Source organism: Artemia franciscana, unplaced genomic scaffold (genome assembly GCF_032884065.1).
Source record: "Artemia franciscana unplaced genomic scaffold, ASM3288406v1 PGA_scaffold_38, whole genome shotgun sequence".
NCBI lineage: Eukaryota > Metazoa > Arthropoda > Branchiopoda > Anostraca > Artemiidae > Artemia > Artemia franciscana.
Window position 1 is genome coordinate 705,850 of NW_027062676.1, and position 23,694 is coordinate 729,543.

At 32.9% G+C, this 23,694-nt stretch overlaps 1 protein-coding gene and 1 long non-coding RNA gene across 3 annotated transcripts in view; both read left to right on the forward strand.

The window, feature by feature from the left end:
- Positions 1–1,885: 1,885 nt before the first annotated feature.
- Positions 1,886–23,694, forward strand: part of LOC136041820 (putative defense protein 3) — a 38,782-nt gene continuing 16,973 nt past the window's right edge. The window contains exons 1-3 of one of the 2 annotated variants that reach the window (XM_065726596.1): positions 1,886–1,987; positions 4,069–4,279; positions 5,729–5,936. In XM_065726596.1, the coding sequence (XP_065582668.1) occupies positions 4,078–4,279; positions 5,729–5,936 (410 nt within the window). In that variant the 5' untranslated portion in view covers positions 1,886–1,987; positions 4,069–4,077. Of the gene's footprint in view, positions 2,020–4,068; positions 4,280–5,728; positions 5,937–23,694 lie in introns of both variants that reach the window. The other variant, XM_065726597.1, reaches the window with a different exon arrangement.
- LOC136041821 (uncharacterized) lies at positions 20,809–21,979 on the forward strand. The gene is made up of 2 exons (XR_010621105.1): positions 20,809–21,273; positions 21,358–21,979. It is a non-coding gene; the product is annotated as an uncharacterized LOC136041821 (long non-coding RNA).

Consider the following 23,694-nt stretch of genomic DNA (forward strand, 5'->3'; position numbering starts at 1 on the left):
ATTTTCTTCAAAACTGATATCCCAGAATATGCGTCTAGAACTCAGCTGCTCTGTTAGCCCATTTCAGCAACTTCATAATAAACAGAATAACCTTCTATAAGTCTTGATTTACACAAACGACCATAAAAATATTTTCCTAGAACAATCAGTTTTCCTTTATTCTTGTGTGATCAGAGCATTCATGCTGAGCTCGAAAAAGATCAAATCTTTTTCTTTTAGAGTATACTGAGCAAATTTTATCGTTTGCTCAGCAAAAATATAATCAATAAAACAGAACTTGTATTATTCAATTGCGAAGTTGTACGATAAATAACTGTGCTTGCCTCAAGCTCGGAATTAATTGTACTGGTAAAAGTCATTTTAACATAAGAGCTATTCATATGCTTCCTCGACTGACAAAGTTCTACTCTTAAATATTCATCTTTTTATTAATGTCTTTTTGTTAAAGTTTTATTGTCCTACTCAATTTTGAGAAAGTTCTGGATAACTTTTACTTGATGCAAGATTGAGAGCCAATCATGCTATAATAATATGGCATGGACCAATTAACCAAGCACTCCGAATTTAAGTGAGTTGGCTTAATGTTAATTTCACCATAAAAGCTATTTAAGGTCATTTGATACCTCAAAATGAGCTTTCGAGCCTCAGCATTTGGTTGGTCGTCTGAAAGATAAAAGATTAGCGTTAATTTCAGCATAAACTTCATTCAAGGCCTTTTAATGCCTTAAAAATTATTTTTTGAGCCTCAGCACCGTATGAAGACAAAGAGCGTGTTAGGGAATTTTCTCAACGCCACAGGATACTCGCAAAGCCACAAAATTGCTCAGAGGACATCTCCTTAAAATTTTGGTAAAAATTGAGAAGGACCTTAAATGTGACATAGTGCGACAAACTAATAGGAGGCTATTTTAAAATAAAGAAAAATATAACCTTTTACTAATTGTTATGCAAAGTGCTATCTGTTCAATATACCTACAGCATAATTAATAAGTGTCCTCTATAAGCAAGTTTTCATTAAAAGCAGGTAGAACCACAGGGAACTCCCAAAGCTGTCATATGCTTAGATCGCATTTCCCTTGAGGTGGTTTATAACGTTTTCCTACCAAGTATGCTAGAATATTTGTAGGGATTACCCTTTTGCTCTTTAAAAAGCAAATTCTGCTCAGTTCAATCGAAAAAAAAACAAGAACATACTTTCTAATGATGTAGGTTTCATTAAATCAGAATCTCTATTCTCTATTCTCTATTCCACAAAACAGGAGAAGTCAAATGTTTCTCTAAGATTTCCGAGAAAGTAGGTGTCTGTTTTTAGTTTTCTGTAATTTGGATCTCTTCTCTTATCCAAGTTCAATAATCTGTGGCAAAACAGGATTATCAATTCTAAATAGCTTGGTCACACAAACTAAAAAGGCTTGCAACAGCGATCCTTTGAGGCAGTGGTTCTGAAACTGCGGTACGCGTACGCAGTCAGCGTACGCGTACCTAAAATGTTTTTTTGTGGATAAAAAGGGGTACAGTGTCTAAATAAGTTTGAGAACTACTGCTTCAAGGCATCAAATTGCATTAACACCTCATAAAGTATCACGTTCTAATTATAAATTAACTATGTTATATAAGTAAGAATAACATATTACCCAGTTCTCACCATTGTTGTTACCTATTAGCCTCTAGGTTTCGTATCTTGTCTTTGGTGATTACTTTCAATTGCAACCTCAATAATAAGGGACGATAATCTTAGAAAGGAAAAGTACAGTTTTCAAAATTGACGCAACCAAAAAGTTCGATAGTGTATCGGAACAAACTTTAATAATGATAACGCTTTCTTTGACAACGCCCCAAATACATGGATGACCGTCAAAATTACCGCTTTTTTAAGCGTGTTAATTCGCTACCTTGTCCCCAATACTAGTGATTTTGATTATTTTAGCCTGACTCGATAATCAGCTTCAGTCTCTTTTTTCTTGTTACTTGATAAACATCATTTTAGGTGAGTGTCGATTATACACTGTATGGTGAGACGTAAGTACGTTATTTCTTAAATAAATCTGTTCCTCAAATGGTCTTGCCTACTATCCAGTTAATTGTAGTAATACAAAAAAATTAGTAGTTATATGAATGTCTCTTCAGCTACGAATAGAAAAACATAATAAAATCACCAGTCACCGCCACCGTTAAATGTGTATAATAGCATTTATAGCCTAAACAATGGTTCAGACTATAATTTCAGTTCCCATGGCTAAGTACAGCCAGAATAATGTAGGTTTTGTTTTAGTTATAGTATCAGACTTTCTCTTACAATAATAATTACCTAAGTTTGTAATAATAATCAGGTTTTACCCACTATAGGAAATTATAAGAAATTGTATAGTAGCAAGAAAAAAACAAGTCTATAATAAAAATGGCGTGAAAAAGAAACACTATTAAAAAATGTTAAATCGAAACAAATAAACACGGTGACTGTCCGGTGAGCCTGATAAAACTGCGATAAAACCCTAAAGCAAAGAAACCATGTCTTTGATAGTTTAACCAACATCAAACCATTGCTTAATAACAGAAAAAAAAAACGGTCACATAAAGAGGAATATAATTTAGCTAATGATGAATAAAACTTATATGACCTCTATCAAAGGTATGAGACATTTTTTTGAAGTTCAAGAAGCTTCTCGGCAGCATCTTAAGTGGTATTGTAATATTGGTAGACCCGTATCAGCAACAAGGTTCCTGCTAGCATAACGTTGAGGTAAATAAAGAAAAAACTCCCAATAATAAAAATAAGAACAGCCGACCAACTCCAAATAATTGGCTAAGAGCAGAGGGGAATGGTCGTAAAAAGAAGAATATAATTTAACTAATGATGAATATAGTTTGTAAGACCTCCGTCTACTGTCTGAGGTTTTATGTTGTTGGCAGCTTCTTTAGTGCCATAATTATAATATTAAGTAATAAGGGTCCTGCTAGCAATAAAGTCGAGGTAGATAAAGAAAAAAAAAGCTACAATAATGAAAAAAAGAACGGCAGACCAACAACAAATGAACAACGACAAACAACCAAGAATGGCTAATAGCAGAGGGGAATGGTCACAAAAAGGTAAATAGAATTTTACTAATGATAAATATAATATATAAGCTCTCTATTAAATCTATGAGATTTTAAATGTAATTCCAAGAAAATTTTAGTAAAGCCTGAGGTATGATACAATTTGTATTGAAAAAAAAAATTAGGATGAAATTGTTTGAGTCTCAAAAAATGCCATGAAAGTGTTCCTGGGTTTTAAACCAAGTACACAGCGCTAACGAAAAGTTGTTTTCCCTTTTTATAATTAAGACAAAACAATTAGCCTGTAATTGAGACAGAAACAATAAACATGGAAACGGACAAAGGGTTAAACAAATAAGGAAGAATGTTCGAAAAAACATAAGAAAGAACAAGTGCTCCTGCCTATAAACTCTTATCGGGTAATGGCTTTTTTTGTGCCAATTCTCTTAGTTTTAGCATACGAGTAAAATATTTCAAAAAGTTATCAAGGAAACCTCAAGTTACGTCGATTGCTATAAGAAAAGTAATATAGAAGATTGAAGGTAGTTGGTCGGTGAATATAGCACATAAGCCGTGAATGGAATTCATTTTCAGTTTTGATAATAATGACTGTTAATGGAATATTTCTTCCCTTCTCTGTCCCATTTATTTATTTGCTAAGAAATTGTAACAACATTTTAGTTTATCTTTTTGTTGTGTATATTTGAATACTACAGACAAGGGAATACTCTGCACAGAAGTCTTATTTTCTTTGTGATTTTGATCGCAGTTTTTACTGATAAACTAAACTTTTGGTAACAGAATAAATCCTGGGAAACACGAATCCAAAATCCCTCCCAACACGAAACGTCGATCGGCAACGTCTCGCATCCATTAAGACAGGATACCCCTTTATATGGCCTCTAAGTGTTTTTTAGTCCCCCCTGAAATTCTAAACGCATCTCAAATAGGGAAACATTTTGCGTGCCTGTCTATTATGTGCAATTTAGGGGTATATTGCTTCTCGAGTCTGACTTATGTTTTCTCTTCTAGCAATTGAAAATGGACGGAAAGAAAATTATTGTAGTTTCCATATTATTAAGTTCAACTTTCGCTTTTCCAAATGGTGGTCCGATTGATGCCTGTGTCAAATCAAATCCTAATGTACCTAACCACAGTGGCATTAGTCCTCAGCCAATTGAAACACTACCTTTTGCGGTGGAACAATCTAGTGAAGCTTACGGACCACGAGACGTGATTAAAGGTAAACTTACTTGTGACAGTCACTTCTGCCAGTCGATTTGTTAATCTACGAATACGTACTCACGTACTGCTGAATCTGATCCGGCAGCCATGTAACGCAAGAAAAAATTATAACTAGGTTTTCATAACCTGTGTTGGCTGTTCAATTTTTGAAGGTGTTCATAATCCTTAAAATTAAGAATATCCGTTTTAAGCGAAATTAAGAAAAAAGAATCTTTATTATCAGTCGGAATTGTAATTGACAACTATTCTTTGTAGCTATATATATCTCGAGCAGGGGTCGATAGTCCTACTTTGCTGTAGGTTAGAGCCGGATTTAAGTTTTTTCTCAAGGGGGGGCAAACATGGACTTTGCCGCCCCCTGCCGCATCACAAATATTGTAAGCATTATCTATTCGGGGTTTGTCGCTACATTAATACTATTACCGCTACTGCAAGTTTATAATCGAATGTTTATGTCTAAAATTTCTTTCCAATCTTTTTTCAGAACTACAACTGGGTTATAAACTAGTAACTAGTTTACAATCTATTTTGTCAACTAGCCTTTGCTATTAGTTTACTAGCTAGTTACTGATTATCAGTTTACTAAATAGTTTACTATCACTTTGTAAACTAGCCCGACTAGCCCTTTGTAAACTTTGTTAAACTAGTGCGTTAAAACTTTTGCAGCATGTCCTTGTGGTTCTTGCTGGCTGTCTAAAAAAACGCACAAGCACTGACACTAGCAGCAAGAGCATGACGACGTTGAAATAAAATCAACGTTGATGGAGTGTGATTGAAAAGTTGAGAGCCATGGCTAATTAGGGAAAAGACTACGACAGATAGTGTGAGTGAGAGGCAAAGCTGGTATAAGACTTTTTCATAATTGTGTAAAAATGACGTCATTTCACTTGTTGATAGATAGTCTATCATTCATCCATCCTTGCACAGAGCTAAGGTAAATAGGCATGGCATAAGGGTAGTTCAGATAATCTATGACTTCTCTGAGCCATTTGAAGGCAATTGGAGACCCCAAATAAAAGGTTTTCAAAGATCTATGACAAACCACGTAGTTACATCAAGGTTCAATTACTGGTGAGGCCAATTCTTTGGCTTCGGGTGGAAGTTAGTGGCGTGACTCTGCAAGCCCAGCAGCCGTGAGTCTGGAGATCTTACAGTTAAAGAATTTTCCATGTAATTATCTGAATTGCAGTTGTCAGATTAGGCGGGAAAATGCCTGGTCCTGCTGCAAATTAGGCTAACTTTATTCGTATGGTTGTCAAAGTTGCGTTTGACTTTACAATTTATTTTTTATTGAGTATTTGTCTTGTCATCCCTTAGTAATAAGAATATATTAACTATTAATCCACTAATATGAACTATTTGCCACTTGGCTACAACACACTCGAGTTCTGACCTAGAACAATGCCCTTTCGAACGAAAAGACTATTATAATTGATTTTTTCTTTAGTAAAAATATCGGGATTACCATTCAAAGGCTTCTTCATTCAGGCGAGGGATGCAAAAACTGGAGATTGGATAGGATCCTTCGATGAATCGTACGCGTCTAAATCCTATGACGAATGTTCTGCAGCTACACATACGTATAATGATCCAAAAAATCAAATCGAGCTCATTTGGAGGGCTCCTGATAATCGAAGAGGTGGTGTTTACTTCACGTAAGCTTCAACTTTGTATTCTAATGGTAGTTTAAATAGGACTAAGTTTCATTCATTTTACATACTTAAGCTCCGTAGCGTAGATTGTACGTAGCAGTATGAAAGATCCGTTGCATGTTTACTCGTCGAAGCTTTAAATTGTCTTACCTGCCTAAAACGACAACTCTCGTTAGACCCCTTGTCAGTTTAAAGGTTCCCAAGTTTCCAAGTCAGTTCAAAGTACCAATATCACTAAAAACGAAATGCAATTCTTTGAATTGGTGCAGTCGAAATTTACACATTCATATATGTCTTAGGAAACTGGGAAAACCTGGGATCTCAATTTGTAATGCAAAAATAGATCAATGCTGTATGCAGTTTTTACACTTAACGGGTGCCAATTTTAAAATTAGGGACGTTTGTGAAACTTGGCAGAAAATGAGCCAAAAAGTTTTCAAAAACTCCCATTAATTGACAGCAACGTTTGTAAAAAAAAAATAAATAAAATAAAATAAAACAGTGGCTGAAATGTCAAAACTATGCAAGAATATGACCCTAATATATTCTTTCCAAACAGTTATTGAAAGGAAATATATATATATATACATATATATATATATATATATATATATATATATATATATATATATATATATATATATATATATATATATATATATATATATATATATATATATATATATATATATATATATGGACACAACTACAACGGGGACGCCGGGGGGTCGAGACACAGGGAATGTTCGATTAGCAATCACCATCAACAACGCTCAAGGGCAATCATTAGAATAATGTGGTATAGATGTGAATACAGATTGTTTTTCCCATGGACAATTATATGTTGCATGTTCAAGAGTCGGTAAACCTGACAAACTATTTCTATGCACAGACAATGGGACAGCGAAGAAAGTTGTATATTCGCAAGTTTTACGTAGTATATATATATATATATATATATATATATATATATATATATATATATATATATATATATATATATATATATATATATATATATATATATATATATATATATATATATATATATATATATATATATATATATATATATATATATATATATATATATCTTATATATATATATATATATATATATATATATATATATATATATATATATATATATATATATATATATATATATATATATATATATATATACATATATATATATATATATATATATATATATATATATATATATATATATATATATATATATATATATATATATATATATATATATATATATATATATATATATATATATATATAATATATATTATATTATATATTATATATATTATATATATTAAATCTATATATCTTCTATATATATAAAAATAAGTTGTCTGTCCGTTACGCCAGATTATATCTTCTATATATATAAAAGAAAACAAACTAGAATGTAAAAACTGGAAATTGCATAAACATATCGAAATATTTTGACAATAGATTAAAGTAATTCGGAAAAGAAAAATGGTAAAAAACTAAAAAAAAACTAAGAGAAAAAACTAAAAAAAAAAAAATTAAAAATTAAAAAATTAAAAAAAGAAAAAACCTAAAAAGAAAAAACGTAAAAAAATAAAAAAGATAAAAAACTAAAAAAAAATTAAAAAAGCTAAAAACTAAAAAAAGAAAAAACTAAAAAAAAAACTGGGAATTGCACAAATATTTCAATATATTTTGACAATAGATTAAAGTAATTCGAAAACCTTAAAACAGATACCCCAAATTTGAGGTTTAATTTAAATTGTTGGAGCTTTAGCATGCTTGGCACGTAAAGATTTTTCCAAGTGTCAATGTTAGAATGAACATTTAGAAATTGAAGAAAACAAATCAATAAAAAGAAGAAACTAAAAAAAGAAAAAACTAAAAAAGAAAAAAAACTAAAGAAGAAACTATATCTATATATATAAAAATCTATCTTCTATATATATAAAAATAAGTTGTCTGTCCGTTACGCCAGATTATATCTTAAATATATATAAAAATGAAACTAAACTGAAAAGCAAACTGAAACTAAAAATGTAGAAACTGGGAATTGCATAAATATTTCTATGTATTTTGACAATAGATTAAAGTAATTCGAAAACCTTATAACAGATATTTATAATTTTGAGTTTTATTATAAATTGTCGAGTGTTTGCATGCTTGGCACGTAAAATTTTTTTCTAACATCAATGTTAGAATGAACACTGAAAAATTGAAAAACATTGAAAAAGATAGAATGTTACCAAAAAGCTAAACCAGGCTTGCGGTTCAAAGAGAAATGGCCAGATTAAGAATGTGCAATTTACGTCAACGAAGGCGTGTCGAGGAACTACCAGAGCAACGCGAAACCAGACTTGCTTCTGAAAGAGAAAGTAAAAAAAGAAGGCGTGCCGAGGAATCAAAAGAACAGCAGGGAAACAGGCTTGAGGCTGATAGAGAAAGTAAGAAAAGAAAGCGTGCCGAGGAATCAGAGCAATCTGAAAGTTATCGCCTGGCATTCAGGTACAACCCAGTCGATGATTATAGCTTGAGTAGATGTGTTCAAATCGGGACAATGTCTAAAATTTGTCCCTATTGCAAGGCCTTGAAATTCAATGGTGAAACAATGGGAATGTGTTGCGCCTCAGGAAAAGTTAAACTTCCTCTATTGGCTGCACCACCAGAGCCATTGAAGACTTTCCTTACTGGAACTACGTCAGAATCTAAGCGTTTTTTGTCAAAAATCAGACAATACAACTCATGTTTCCAAATGACGTCGTTTGGAGCCCAAATCGAAAATTCAGATCAATTTATGTCTACTTTCAAAGTAAAAGGGCAAATTTATCATAAAGCAGGGTCCCTTCTACCATTCTCAGGCGAGAATCATAAATTTTTACAATTGTACTTCATCAGTGATAGAAATTCTGAATTGAATGCACGTTGCGAAATTTCTCCCAACGTTGAAAGGACAATCGTTTCCCAATTGCAACATCTTTTCCACGAAAATAATAAGTTAGTGCGTCTGTTCAAAACAGCCATCGATTTGATGCCTACTGATACTCATAAAATTGTTATTTCCGCTGACAAAACGCCTCCTGGCCAACATGTGCGTAGATACAATGCTCCGACTATCGACGAAGTGGCAATCGTTATGGTCGGTGATCAGTTTTTACCTCGAGATATTATTCTACATAAGCGAAACGCTCAGTTGTTAAGAATTGCTGAAACTCATCGATGCTACGATGCCCTACAATATCCTATCATTTTTTGGGATGGAGCCGACGGCTATCACTTTAATATTAAATTGATGAATCCAGCCACTAACAAAGAAATGAATAAGAAATGCAGTGCAATGCATTATTATTCCTATAGACAAATGATTCGGCAGGATGAAGAAAATTATATTTTAAAATGCCGTGAATTGTTTCACCAATTTGTCGTGGATATGTATGCTAAAATTGAATCAGAACGTTTGCTATATATCCGCCTGAATCAGACCAAGCTCCGCTCTGAACAATACATTCATTTGCGAGATGCAGTTATAAATGACGGTAATACCACAAACGTTGGAAGATTAACAATTTTACCTTCGTCATATGCTGGCAGTCCCCGTCATATGCATGAATATGCTCAAGATGCTATTGCGTATGTTCGTCTCTATGGTCGTCCAGATTTATTTATTACATTTACATGTAATCAATCTTGGGACGAGATACTGCAGCTTTTACTTCAAGGACAATCGGCGGTTCATAGGCATGACATTACGGCACGTGTCTTCCGGCAAAAGTTGAAATCACTGATAAACTACCTTGTAAAACATGAAGTGTTTGGGTCAGTGCGATGCTGGATGTACTCAGTGGAATGGCAAAAACGAGGTTTGCCACACGCACATATAATCGCTACATAAAAAATTACTTCAAAAGAAATTGATTTGCGCTGAAATACCTGATAAAAACGATAAGGGGTTACACATATTATTGTAAAAAATATGATACATGGACCTTGCGGTGCACTGAACGAAAATTCACCATGCATGGCCAAAGGAAGGTGCACAAAGCAATATCCTCGACTTCTAGTATCAAACACAATTACTGGCAATGATGGTTACCCACAATATAGAAGAAGATCTACTGAAGATGGCGGTAAAACAGCAATAATAAAGAAGCGTAACGGTACCACCATCGAAGTAGATAACCAGTGGGTTGTTCCATATTCCCCTTTATTATCAAAAACATTTAATGCACACATAAACGCTGAATACTGTAACTCCGTAAAGGCAATCAAATACATATGTAAATACGTCAACAAAGGCAGTGACATGGCAGTTTTTGGCTTGCAGTCCGAAATCAAAGATTTCGATGAAATCGTAGAATATCAGGCTGGAAGATACATAAGCAGTAATGAAGCTGTTTGGCGAATTCTTTCATTTCCGATACATGAACGTAGTCCAGCTGTTGTTCACTTAGCGGTACATTTACAGAATGGTCAACGTGTTTATTTCACGGAAACCAACGTGCAACAAAGAGTCCTGAATCCACCGGATACAACATTAACAGCTTTTTTTTCGCTTTGCAAAAATGATTCTTTTGCAAAAAAACTGCTGTATACTGAAGTGCCTTCGTATTACACGTGGAATACTAAAAATAAAGTATTTGAACGTCGAAAACAGGGTAAGTCAGTCGACGGCCAACCTACCATCTTCAAAGATACCACGATAGGAAGACTCTACACCGTTCACCCCAATCAACATGAATGCTTCTTTCTACGCCTGCTTTTGGTGAATGTACCCGGTCCGACATCCTTTGAGTATTTGAGGACTGTAAATGGTACTATACATGACACTTACCGTAGTGCATGCCAAGCTCTGAATTTATTGGAGAATGACCAACACTGGGATAACTGCATCAATGACGCGTGCGAAACGTCAACCCCAAGTCAAATTCGTGCATTGTTTGGCATCATTTTAACAACTTGCTCTCCATCAGCTCCTACAGATTTATGGGAAAAATATAAGTCAAAAATGTCCGAAGATATACTTCATCGAAAACAGTTAGAGACGTCAGACATGACTTTTGATTTTACATCAGAAATTTATAACTACACTTTAGTTGTTATAGAAGATTTGTGCATAAGTATGGCAAACAAACCTCTTCAGGGTTTGGGAATGCCTTCACCTAACCGTATCGCTGCTGTTTCGACATGTGTAGAATTGGATCGTGAACAAAGTTACAGTACGAGTGATCTATTGTCGTATGTACAAAATAACATTTCCAAGTTAACGTCGGAACAAAAAGACATTTATGATACGATAATGCATTGTGTCGATAACAACGTTGGAGAAATTTTCTTTTTGGATGCGCCAGGAGGTACTGGTAAAACGTTTGTGATAAAACTGATTCTGGCATCAATTCGATCTAAAAATGATATAGCGTTGGCAATTCCGTCGTCCGGAATAGCCGCAACATTGCTGCCTGGTGGAAGAACTGCTCATTCCGCTTTGAAATTGCCTCTGAACTTGCATTCTACAGAAACTCCCACGTGCAATATTTCCAAATCATCTGGGATGGGTAAAGTATTGCAGCAATGCAAACTTATTATTTGGGATGAGTGCACAATGGCACACAAAAAATCGCTCGAGGCTCTGGATCAATGCTTGAAAGATTTGCGAGGGAAGTCGAAACCCTTTGGCAGCACCTTAATATTGCTTGCGGGAGATTTCAGGCAAACATTACCTATAATACCTAGATCAACTCCTGTAGACGAAATGAATGCTTGCCTGAAAAATTCTAATTTATGGGCACACGTAAAAACATTAAAATTAACTACAAATATGCGTGTCCGATTGCAAAACGATGACTCTGGTCAAACATTTTCAGATCAATTGCTGGCAATGGGAAACGGAAAGCTCCCAGTAGACTCAATTTCAGGACGTATACAACTACCTGCTGATTTCTGTAATTTAGTGACGTCCAAAAATGAATTGATTGAAAAAGTATTTCCGAATATTCTAAAAAATTATAAAAATAATAAATGGCTAAGTGAAAGAGCGATTCTCGCACCCAAAAATATAGACGTCCACGAAATCAACAATATTGTTTTGACCAAGATTCAAGACCAGGCAGTCCTTTACAAGTCAGTCGACACAGTTTTGGAACCAAATGAAGCGGTTAATTATCCATCTGAATTTTTAAATTCCATAGATCTTTCAGGGTTTCCACCACACGTGCTACAACTAAAAATAGGCGTACCAATAATACTTTTAAGAAATATAAACCCACCAAAGCTTTGCAATGGCACTCGACTTGCCGTAAAAAAAAACAATGGAAAACCTAATAGAGGCCACAATCCTGACAGGGCCTTTTGAGGGTGAGGCTGTTCTTATTCCTCGCATTCCCATGATTCCAACAGATCTGCCTTTTCAATTTAAAAGATTGCAATTCCCAATTCGATTAGCATTTGCAATCACCATTAACAAAGCTCAAGGTCAATCATTAGAAAAATGTGGTATTGATCTTAATACTGATTGTTTTTCCCATGGACAATTGTACGTTGCATGTTCGAGGGTCGGTAAACCTGAAAATCTATTTATATGCAGCGAGAATTGGACAGCGAAGAATGTTGTATATTCGCAAGTTTTACGCAGTTAATTTGTATTTTGGAACCAAATGAAGCGGTTAATTATCCATCTGAATTTTTAAATTCCATAGATCCTTCAGGGTGTCCACCACACCTGCTACAACTAAAAATAGGCGTACCAATAATACTTTTAAGAAATATCAACCCACCAAAGCTTTGCAATGGCACGCGACTTGCCGTAAAAAAAAAACAATGGAAAACCTAATAGATGCCACAATCTTGACAGGGCCTTATGAGGGTGAGGCTGTTCTTATTCCTCGCATTCCCATGATTCCAACGGATCTGCTTTTTCAATTTAAAAGATTGCAATTCCCAATTAGATTAGCATTTGCAACCACCATCAACAAAGCTCAAGGGCAATCACTAGAAAAATGCGGTATAGATCTTAATACAGATTGCTTTACCAATGTACAATTGTATGTTGCATCTTTGAGGGTACAGCACAGACAATGGGACAGCGAAGACTGTTGTATATTCACAAGTTTTACGTAGTTAATTTGTATTGTATCTATCTATCTATCTATCTATATAAAAACGAGTTGTGTGTATGCATGTTTGTTTGTTTGTAAAAAGAGCGTTTGCATATGACGTCATTATTAGTACATACGGCTTTGTATATGGACAGACAATGGGAAAGCCAAGAATGTTGTATATTCGCAATTTTTACGTAGTTTGAAACACATATATAAATCTATCTATATTCACAAATGGGACACAGGGACACAACTACAATGGCGCGTAACTAATATGGCGCGTAACTAATATGGCGCGTAACGACTTACGCGCGCGGGGGGGCTTGGGGGGCGCGAAGCGCCCCACCAACTAGGTGTTGGGGTGGCGCGAAGCGCCACCCCAACAGCTAGTATATATATAAAAATAAGTTGTCTGTCTGTTGATCTGTGGATCAGGTGACGTCATGTTTCTGTGTCGGCTGACGTCATGAAATTAGTTGTCGTAATTTATGACGAACGTCATAAATTAGGGTTCGTCGATATGTACTTCATAGTGATGCTGAAAAATAAAGAAGAAAAAGAAAACTGAAAAAAGAAAAAAGGTAAAAAACTAAAAAGAAAAAACACTCAAAGAGAAATTACAGACCGGGACACAAATGACGACCGAGACAGAGGGAATATAAGTGACGACTGGGAACCTCAAAGAGAAATTACAGACTGGGACACCCGGACACAAATCACGACCGGGACAAAGGGAATATAAATGACGACCGGGACACAGGGACACAACTACAACGGGGACGCCGGGGGCACAGGCGGGATATATAAATGACGACCGGGACACAGGGAATGTTCGAATAGAAATTACAGACCGGTACACCGGGACACAAATGACGACCGGGACATTGGGACACAGGGAATATAAATGACGACCGGGACACTCAAAGAGAAATCTGAATACGAATTGTTTTTCCCATGGACAATTATATGTTGCATGTTCAAGAGTCAGTAAACCTGACAATCTATTTATATGCACAGACAATGGGACAGCGAAGAATGTTGTATATTCGCATGTTTTACGTAGTTAAAAACATATATTTATATCTATCTATATTCACAGGTGGGACATAGGGACACAACTACAATGGCGCGTAACTAATATGGCGCGTAACGACTTACGCGCGCGGGGGGGCTTGGGGGCGGGGCGCGAAGCGCCCCACCAACTAGGTGTTGGGGTGGCGCGAAGCGCCACCCCAACAGCTAGTATATATTATTTATATATATATTATATATATATATAATATATATATATATATATATATATATATATATATATATATATATATATATATATATATATATATATATATATATATATATCTGTATTCACAGGTGGGACACAGGGACACAACTAGAATGGCGCGTAACTAATATGGCGCGAAAAAGCTAAAAAAAAAGAAAAAACCTAAAAAGAAAAAAACTAAAAAAGGAAAAACATAAAAAAGTAAAAAACTAAAAAAAAAAGCTAAAAAAACTAAAAAAGCTGCAAAACCAAAAAAAAGAAAACTAAAAAAGAAAAAACTAAAAAAACTATATATATATATATAAAGATAAGTTGTAGGTATGCGTGTTTGTTTGTTTGTGGGTTTGCATATGACGTCATTATAAGTAGATAAGGCTTTGTATATGCGGTCATTATAAGATGACACTACAGACCGGGACACCGGGACACAAATGACGACCGAGACACAGGGAACATAAATGACGACTGGAACACTCAAAGATAAATTACAGACCGGGACACCGGGACACAAATGACGACTGGGACACAGGGAATATAAATGACGACCGGGACACTCAAAGAGAAATTACAGACTGGGACACCGGGACACAAATGACTACCGGAACACAGGGAATATAAATGACGACCGGGACACAGGGACACAACTACAACGGGGACGCCGGGGGGCACAGGGGGGAAATATAAATGACGACGGGGACACAGGGAATGTTCGATTAGCAATCACCATCAACAAAGCTCAAGGGCAATCATTAGAATAATGAGGTATAGATCTGAATACGGATTGTTTTTCCCATGGACAATTATATGTTGCATGTTCAAGAGTCGGTAAACCTGAATATCTATTTATATGCACAGACTATGGGACATTGAAGAATGTTGTATATTCGCAAGTTTTACGTAGTTAAAACATATATATATATATCTATATATATATATATATATAAATAAGTTGTCTGTGTGTGTGTGCCGAGTGACGTCATGTTTGTGTGTCGACTGACGTCATGTTTGTCGACTGACGTCATTATAAGAATTGAGCTGTATGCGCCATGAAGTTGTTTGTCGACTGATGTCATGTTTTTCAACTGATGAATTTACATACCGGGACATCGGGACACAAATGACGACAGGGACACAGGGAATATAAATGACGACCGGGAACCTCAAAGAGAAATTACAGACTGGGACACCCGGACACAAATCACAACCGGGACACAGGGAATATAAATGATGACCGGGACACAGGGACACAACTACAACGGGGAAGCCGGGGGCACAAGCGGGATATATAAATGACGACCGGGACACAGGGATTGTTCGAATAGAAATTACAGACCGGGACACCCGGACACAAATGACGACCAGGACACCGGGACACAGGGAATATAAATGACGACCGGGACACTCAAAGAGAAATTACAAACTGGGACACCGGGACACAAATGACGACCGGGACACAGGGAATATAAATGACGACCGGGACAGAGGGACACATCATTAGAATAATGAGGTATAGATCTGAATACGGATTTTTTTTCCCATGGACAATTATATGTTGCATGTTCAAGAGTCAGTAAACCTGACAATCTATTTATATGCAACATATATATATATATATATATATATATATATATATATATATATATATATATATATATATATATATATATATATACTAGCTGTTGGGGTGGCGCTTCGCGCCACCCCAACACCTAGTTGGTGGGGGCGCTTCGCGCCCCCCCCAAGCCCCCCCGCGCGCGTAAGTCGTTACGCGCCATATTAGTTACGCGCCATTGTAGTTGTGTCCCTATGTCCCACCTGTGAATATAGATATATATATATATATATATATATATATATATATATATATATATATATATATATATATATATATATATATATATATATATATATATATATATATATATATATATATATATATATATATATTATATATATATATATATATATATTTTTAACTACGTAAAACTTGCGAATATACAACATTCTTTGCTGTCCCATTGTCTGTGCATATAAATAGATTTTCAGGTTTACCGACTCTTGAACATGCAACATATAATGGTCCATGGGAAAACAATCCGTATTCAGATCTATACCTCATGATTCTAATGATTGCCCTTGAGCTTTGTTGATGGTGATTGCTAATCGACCATTCCCTGAGTCGCCATCGTCATTTATATATCCCCCTGTGCACCCCGGCGTCCCCTTTGTAGTTATGTCCCTGTGTCCCGGTCGTCATTTATATTCCCTGTGTCCCGGTCGTCATTTGTATCCCGGTGTCCCGGTCTGTATATACATTCGTTTTTTAGTTTTGTTTTTCTCCTTTATTTTTTTCCTTTTTTCTTTTTTTTTCTTTTTTAGTTTATTTAGATTTTTAGATTTTTTAGTTTTTTTATTAGTTTTTAGTTTTTTTGTAGTTTTTACCATTTTTTTAGTTTTTTTAGTTTTTTTTTTTACTTATATCCTGGTCGTCATTTATACTCCCTGTGTCCCGGTGGTCATTTGTGTCTCGGTGCTTTGTTGATTGCCAATTTATATTATATTTATATTTATATTTTTTATATTTATTAATATTTTTTTAGTTTTCTTTTTCTCTTATTTTTCAGTTTTTTTCCTTTTTTTTAGTTTTTTCTTTTTTAGTTTTTAGTTTTTTTTTGTTTTTTACCTTTTTTTTTAGTTTTTTTAGTTTTTTAGCTTTTTTAGTTTTTTTATTAGTTTTTAGTTTTTTTTTAGTTTTTGCCTTTTTTTAGTTTTTTCAGTTTTTTTTAGTTTTTAGTTTTTTACCTTTTTTTAGTTTTTTTTAGTTTTTTAGCTTTTTTAGTTTTTTTTTCTTTTTAGTTTTTTTTGTAGTTTTTACCTTTTTTAGTTTTTTTCTTCTTTTGTATTAGTGTGAAATAATTCAGACGTCATATGCGGACAAACACGACGTCACTCGACAGACAGACAGTTTTTTTAGTTTTTTTAGTTTTTTTTTTTTACTTATGTCCTGGTCGTCATTTTATACTCCCTGTGTCCCGGTCGTCATTTGTGTCTCGGTGCTTTGTTGATTGCTAATTTATATTATATTTATATTTTTTATATTTATTAATATTTTTTTAGTTTTCTTTTTCTCTTATTTTTCAGTTTTTTCCTTTTTTTTTAGTTTTTTCTTTTTAGTTTTTAGTTTTTTTTTGTTTTTTACCTTTTTTTAGTTTTTTTAGTTTTTTTACTTTTTTAACTTTTTTAGTTTTTTTATTAGTTTTTAGTTTTTTTTTTAGTTTTTGCCTTTTTTTAGTTTTTTCAGTTTTTTTTTAGTTTTTAGTTTTTTACCTTTTTTTAGTTTTTTTTAGTTTTTTAGCTTTTTTAGTTTTTTTCTTTTTAGTTTTTTTTGTAGTTTTTACCTTTTTTAGTTTTTTTTCTTCTTTTGTATTAGTGTGAAATAATTCAGACGTCATATGCGGACAAACACGACGTCACTCGACAGACAGACAGACAGACATAACCCACAAACAACTTATTTTTATATATATTTATTCATATTTTTTTAGTTTTCTTTTTCTCTTTTATTTTCAGTTTTTTCCTTTTTTTAGTTTTTTTCTTTTTTAGTTTTTAGTTTTTTTAGTTTTTTACCTTTTTTTTAGTTTTTTTAGTTTTTTTTAGTTTTTTAGCTTTTTTAGTTTTTTTATTAGTTTTTATTTTTTTTGTAGTTTTTGCCTTTTTTTATTTTATTCAGTTTTTTTTTAGTTATTAGATTTTTACCTTTTTTTAGTTTTTTTTAGTTTTTTTAGCTTTTTTAGTTTTTTTTCTTTTTAGTTTTTTTTGTAGTTTTTACCTTTTTTAGTTTTTTCTTCTTTTGTATTAGTGTGAAATAATTCAGACGTCATATGCGGACAAACATGACGTCACCTGATCCACAGATCCACACACAGACAACTTATTTTTATATATCTATATATATAAAATAAGTTGTCTGTCCGTTACGCTAGATATATCTTCTATATATATAAAAGAAAACAAACTAGAATGTAAAACTGGAAATTGCATAAATATTTCGAAAAGCTAAAAAACTAAAAAAAAACTAAAAAAAGGTAAAAGTCTAATAACTAAAAAATAACTGAAAAAAATAAAAAAAGGCAAAAACTACAAAAAAAATAAAAACTAATAAAAAAACTAAAAAAGCTAAAAAACTAAAAAAACTAAAAAAAACTAAAAAAAGGTAAAAAAAACTAAAAAAAACTAAAAACTAAAAAAGAAAAAACTAAAAAAAAGGAAAAAACTGAAAAATAAAAGAGAAAAGAAAACTAAAAAAAATATGAATAAATATATATAAAAATAGTTGTTTGTGGGTTATGTCTGTCTGTCTGTCTGTCGAGTGACGTCGTGTTTGTCCGCATATGACGTCTGAATTATTTCACACTAATACAAAAGAAGAAAAAAACTAAAAAGGTAAAAACTACAAAAAAAACTAAAAAGAAAAAAACTAAAAAAGCTAAAAAACTAAAAAAAACTAAAAAAAGGTAAAAAACTAAAAACTAAAAAAAAACTGAAAAAACTAAAAAAAGGCAAAAACTAAAAAAAAAAACTAAAAACTAATAAAAAAACTAAAAAAGCTAAAAAACTAAAAAAACTAAAAAAAGGTAAAAAACAAAAAAAACTAAAAACTAAAAAAGAAAAAACTAAAAAAAAGGAAAAAAACTGAAAAATAAGAGAAAAGAAAACTAAAAATATTTATAAATATAAAAATATAAATATAAATATAATATAAACTAGCTGTTGGGGTGGCGCTTCGCGCCACCCCAACACCTAGTTGGTGGGGGCGCTTCGCGCCCCCCCCAAGCCCCCCCGCGCGCGTAAGTCGTTACGCGCCATAATAGTTACGCGCCATTGTAGTTGTGTCCCTATGTCCCACCTGTGAATATAGATAGATATATATATATGGTTTTAACTACGTAAAACTTGCGAATATACAACATTCTTTGCTGTCCCATTGTCTTTGCATATAAATAGATTGTCAGGTTTACCGACTCTTGAACATGCAACATATAATGGTCCATGGGAAAACAATCTGTATTCAGATCTATACCTCATGATTCTAATGATTGCCCTTGAGCTTTGTTGATGGTGATTGCTAATCGACCATTCCCTGTCCCGGTGTCCCGGTCGTCATTTACATCCCCCTGTTTCCCCCGGTGTCCCCGTTGTAGTTGTGTCCCTGTGTCCCGGTCGTCATTTATATTCCCTGTGTCCCGGGTCCCGGTCGTCATTTGTATCCCGGTGTCCCGGTCTGTATATACATTCGTTTTTTAGTTTTGTTTTTCTCCTTATTTTTTTCCTTTTTTTTTCTTTTTTAGCTTATTTAGATTTTTAGATTTTTTAGTTTTTTTATTAGTTTTAGTTTTTTTTTCTTTTTAGTTTTTTTGTCCCGGTCGTCATTTATATCCCCCTGTTTCCCCCGGTGTCCCCGTTGTAGTTGTGTCCCTGTGTCCCGGTCGTCATTTATATTCCCTGTGTCCCGGTCGTCATTTGTATCCCGGTGTACCGGAGTTGTGTCCCTGTGTCCCGGTCGTCATTTATATTCCCTGTGTCCCGGGTCCCGGTCGTCATTTGTATCCCGGGTCCCGGTCTGTATATACATTCGTTTTTAGTTTTGTTTTTCTCCTTTATTTTTTTCCTTTTTTTTTCTTTTTTAGCTTATTTAGATTTTAGATTTTTTAGTTTTTTTATTAGTTTTTAGTTTTTTTTTTCTTTTTAGTTTTTTGTCCCGGTCGTCATTTATATCCCCCTGTTTCCCCCGGGTCGTCATTTATACTCCCTGTGTCCCGGTGCTTTGTTGATTGCTAATCGAACATTCCTTTTGTCCTGGTCGCTTTCTCTTTGAGTGTCGTCATTTATTTTTTTCTTTTTTAGTTCTTTAGTTTTTTACCTTTTTTAGTTTTTTTAGTTTTTAGTTTTTTTAGTTTTTTACCTTTTTTTAGTTTTTTTAGTTTTTTTTAGTTTTTTAGCTTTTTTATTTTTTTTATTAGTTTTTAGTTTTTTTGTAGTTTTTGCCTTTTTTTTAGTTTTTTAGTTTTTTAGCTTTTTATTAGTTTTTAGTTTTTTTTGTAGTTTTTGCCTTTTTTTAGTTTTTTAGTTTTTTAGCTTTTTTATTTTTTTTATTAGTTTTTAGTTTTTTTTGTAGTTTTTGCCTTTTTTTCTCTTTGAGTGTCGTCATTTATTAGTTTTTTTCCTTTTTTTTTTAGTTTTTTATTGGTTTTTACCTTTATTTTAGCTTATTTTTCAGTTTTTTTCCTTTTTTTTTAGTTTTTTTTTATTTTTTATTTTTTTTAGTTTTTTACCTTTTTTTAGTTTTTTTAGTTTTTTAGCTTTTTTACTTTTTTTATTAGTTTTTAGTTTTTTTTGTAGTTTTTGCCTTTTTTTAGTTTTTTCAGTTTTTTTTTTAGTTTTTTATTGGTTTTTACCTTTATAGTTTTTTTAGTTTTTTAGCTTTTTTATTTTTTTTATTAGTTTTTAGTTTTTTTTGTAGTTTTTGCCTTTTTTTAGTTTTTTCAGTTTTGACGTCACCTGATCCAGTTTTTTCAGGTGACGTCACCTGACACATCCATCCATCCATCCATCCACAGACAACTTATTTTTATATATATAGATTAGCAATCAACAAAGCACCGAGACACAAATGACGACCGGGACACAGGGAGTATAAATGACGACCAGGACATAAGTAAAAAAAAAAACTAAAAAAAATAAAAAAACTGTCTGTCTGTCGAGCGACGTCGTGTTTGTCCGCATATGACGTCTGAATTATTTCACACTAATACAAAAGAAGAAAAATAACTAAAAAAGGTAAAAACTACAAAAAAAACTAAAAAGAAAAAAAACTAAAAAAGCTAAAAAACTAAAAAAAACTAAAAAAAGGTAAAAAACTAAAAACTAAAAAAACTGAAAAAACTAAAAAAAGGTAAAAACTAAAAAAAAAACTAAAAACTAATAAAAAAACTAAAAAAGCTAAAAAACTAAAAAAAACTAAAAAAACTAAAAAAAGGTAAAAAACAAAAAAAAACTAAAAACTAAAAAAGAAAAAACTAAAAAAAAGGAAAAAACTGAAAAATAAGAGAAAAAGAAAACTAAAAAATATTAATAAATATAAAAAATATAAATATAAATATAATATAATTAGCAATCAACAAAGCACCGAGACACAAATGACGACCGGGACACAGGGAGTATAAATGACGACCAGGACATAAGTAAAAAAAAAACTAAAAAAACTAAAAAAATGGTAAAACTACAAAAAAACTAAAAACTAATAAAAAAACTAAAAAATCTAAAAATCTAAATAAACTAAAAAAGAAAAAAAAGAAAAAAGGAAAAAAATAAAGGAGAAAAACAAAACTAAAAAACGAATGTATATACAGACCGGGACACCGGGATACAAATGACGACCGGGACACAGGGAATATAAATGACGACCGGACACAGGGACACAACTACAATGGGGACGCCGGGGGGCACAGGGGGATATAAATTACGACCGGGACACAAGGAATATAAATGACGCCCGGGACACTCAAAGAGAAATCACAGACTGGAACACCGGGACACAAATGACGACCGGGACACAGGGAATATAAATGACGACCGGGACACAGGGACATAACTACAAAGGGGACGCCGGGGTGCACAGGGGGATATATAAATGACGATGGCGACTCAGGGAATGGTCGATTAGCAATCACCATCAACAAAGCTCAAGGGCAATCATTAGAATCATGAGGTATATATCTGAATACGGATTGTTTTCCCATGGACCATATATGTTGCATGTTCAAGAGTCGGTAAACCTGAAAATCTATTTATATGCACAGACAATGGGACAGCAAAGAATGTTGTATATTCGCAAGTTTTACGTAGTTAAAAACATATATAGATATACATATATATATATCTATATATAAAAATAAGTTGTCTGTGGATGGATGTGTGGATGGATGTGTGGATGGATGTGTCAGGTGACGTCACCTGAAAAAACTGGATTAGGTGACGTCCAAAACTGAAAAAACTAAAAAAAGGCAAAAACTACAAAAAAAACTAAAAACTAATAAAAAAAATAAAAAAGCTAAAAAACTAAAAAAACTATAAAGGTAAAAACCAATAAAAAACTAAAAAAAAAACTGAAAAAACTAAAAAAAGGCAAAAACTACAAAAAAAAACTAAAAACTAATAAAAAAAGTAAAAAAGCTAAAAAACTAAAAAAACTAAAAAAACTAAAAAAAGGTAAAAAACTAAAAAAATAAAAAATAAAAAAAAACTAAAAAAAGGAAAAAACTGAAAAATAAGCTAAAATAAAGGTAAAAACCAATAAAAAACTAAAAAAAAAAAGGAAAAAACTAATAAATGACGACACTCAAAGAGAAAGCGACCAGGACAAAAAACTAAAAAAAAAGGCAAAAACTACAAAAAAAACTAAAAACTAATAAAAAAAATAAAAAAGCTAAAAAACTAAAAAAACTAAAAAAAGGTAAAAAACTAAAAAAACTAAAAACTAAAAAAAAACTAAAAAAGGTAAAAACTAAAAGAACTAAAAAAGAAAAAAATAAATGACGACACTCAAAGAGAAAGCGACCAGGACAAAAGGAATGTTCGATTAGCAATCAACAAAGCACCGGGACACAGGGAGTATAAATGACGACCAGGACACAAGTAAAAAAAAAAATTAACAAACTAAAAAGAAGGTAAAAACTACAAAAAAACTAAAAAGAAAAAAAAACTAAAAACTAATAAAAAAACTAAAAAATCTAAAAATCTAAATAAACTAAAAAAGAAAAAAAAAAGGAAAAAAATAAAGGAGAAAACAAAACTAAAAAACGAATGTATATACAGACCGGTACACCGGGATACAAATGACGACCGGGACACAGGGAATATAAATAACGACCGGGACACAGGGACACAACTACAACGGGGACACCGGGGGAAACAGGGGGATATAAATGACGACCGGGACAAAAAAACTAAAAAGAAATAAAAACTAAAAACTAATAAAAAAAACTAAAAAATCTAAAATCTAAATAAGCTAAAAAAGAAAAAAAAAGGAAAAAAATAAAGGAGAAAAACAAAACTAAAAAACGAATGTATATACAGACCGGGACACCGGGATACAAATGATGACCGGGACCCGGGACACAGGGAATATAAATGACGACCGGGACACAGGGACACAACTACAACGGGGACACCGGGGGAAACAGGGGGATAACCTGACAATCTATTTATATGCAAAGACAATGGGACAGCAAAGAATGTTGTATATTCGCAAGTTTTACGTAGTTAAAACCATATATATATATATATATCTATATTCACAGGTGGGACATAGGAC